The sequence below is a fragment of the Diceros bicornis genome, chromosome 5 (genome assembly GCF_020826845.1).
Source record: "Diceros bicornis minor isolate mBicDic1 chromosome 5, mDicBic1.mat.cur, whole genome shotgun sequence".
NCBI classification, from domain to species: domain Eukaryota; kingdom Metazoa; phylum Chordata; class Mammalia; order Perissodactyla; family Rhinocerotidae; genus Diceros; species Diceros bicornis.
The window spans coordinates 28311758-28313349 of NC_080744.1; the positions used below are offsets into that span (position 1 = coordinate 28311758).

The window sequence follows — 1592 nt, forward strand, 5'->3', positions numbered from 1 at the left end:
CCTGGGCCTGCCTTTATGCACTTCAATCCCTCAGTACCCTGCCCCAAGTTGAGTTACAAAATCTGTGGCCATTCTGCAGCCAGTGTATATTTTTCATCAACGGAGACCGGAACCATTGAGAGAGCTCTGCCCTGCACAGGATGCCTGGAACTAGCTTTGTTACAACAGAAGCAGGAGCTGTGCTGTCCTTGGGTGTGTGTTGACTGGAAAATGATCAACAAAAAGGCTAATCGCACAAGTGGGCCGTGTGCCAGTCTGTGGGTTTCTTCATTTCCTAGACTCAGATCCCCCCGGTCTCTGCTGGCTCCACCCACAGGGCTGCTCTATATCTCCAGTCCCAGGTAGCGGGGAGACCAGCAGCCCCCGAGCCCCAGGACAACCAGCTGAGTCTGTTCTCACAGGAGCCATGGCGCAGAGACTGGGTAAGAGAATGAGCCCTAGAGCTGGGACAGGAGGGACCGCGGTGGGACAGCAACTGCAGGAGGGCTGAGGTGAAGTTAGTGACCAGGACACAGGACAGATTTGGAGGAGGGGAGGGGAAAGGAAATAAGATCCAGAGTCACAACAGAGGGTCCTGCAGGGTGAGTGAGGAGGGAGCGTGTCATTACTGGGCCAGACGCAGGACATACTTCTCTTCTCTTTTTACAGGAAGCATGGTTCCAACACAGCAGGATTCCCGGCTTTGTCTCCTTCTGCTGCTGGGCCTCTTGGGAATGGTGATCTCATTCCATGTCCCACCAGGGTTAACCGAGGCTCAGTGGTTTGAAATTCAGCACATAAATATGACACACAACCGATGCGATGATGCAATGAGAGCGGTTAACCGGTATTGGAAAAGATGCAAAGATAAGAACACATTCCTCAACGCGACGTTTGCTTTTGTAGCTAATGTTTGTAGCACCGCAAATGTAACCTGCTCGAACCGCTCAACAAATTGTCATAATAGCCCAGTTCGGGTAAATATAACATACTGCAACCTCACAGCACCGGCACCACGATATACAAAATGTAGATATGGACAGACGCAGGCACAGATGTGCTTCAGAGTTGCCTGTAACAACAGTTCACCAAGGGACAATGGCACCTATCGAGTGGTTCCAGTTCACCTGGATGCGATTTTCTAACCTCTGGGTCAGCGCTTTGTGAGAAGCTCATCTGCCAGGCCACACAGTCACAGCCACGGTCCCACCCCACCATCCACCCCGGATATCAGCATCAGTCATCATCGCGCCAGCCCTCGACCCCCTCTAAGCTTTGCTGAGCTGAAGCTCCTTATTCTTCTTGCAATAAACTTCTTTACAGAATCATCTCGTAGACTATGTGTCTGTTTTTGCCCCTCTCCTGCCATTCAGTCAGAATCGGTTGGGACATCTTTTCCAACCTTCCAATCTGAGGTTTGTGGGATATAGAGAGAAATGAAGAGAAGCAGCTCCTTGTGTCGTGAAGCAGCACAGATTTTTTCCCTGTCTCTCCTTCAGGCTGAGAGGCTGAAGCCTCAATTTGTATCTGCCTCTTTGCCTCCCAGAACGTAAAGGGCCACAGGGAATAACTACAAAGCTTATGTGATTGATTCTGTCTGATTCATGAATCAT

At 50.5% G+C, this 1592-nt stretch overlaps 1 protein-coding gene across 2 annotated transcripts; it reads left to right on the top strand.

The window, feature by feature from the left end:
• Positions 1–348: 348 nt before the first annotated feature.
• LOC131405328 (non-secretory ribonuclease-like) lies at positions 349–1306 on the top strand. 2 transcript variants are annotated; one of them, XR_009219961.1, is made up of 2 exons: positions 349–422; positions 1064–1145. XR_009219961.1 is itself a non-coding variant. In XM_058540386.1 (2 exons), exons 1-2 carry the CDS (start codon positions 407–409, stop codon positions 1122–1124), a joined length of 492 nt encoding a protein of 163 aa, XP_058396369.1. In that variant the 5' UTR covers positions 353–406; the 3' UTR covers positions 1125–1306. The 2 variants fall into 2 exon arrangements, 1 of the variants encoding a protein (XP_058396369.1); XM_058540386.1 differs by having other exon boundaries at positions 353–422; positions 649–1306.
• The last annotated feature ends 286 nt before the right edge of the window (positions 1307–1592 follow it).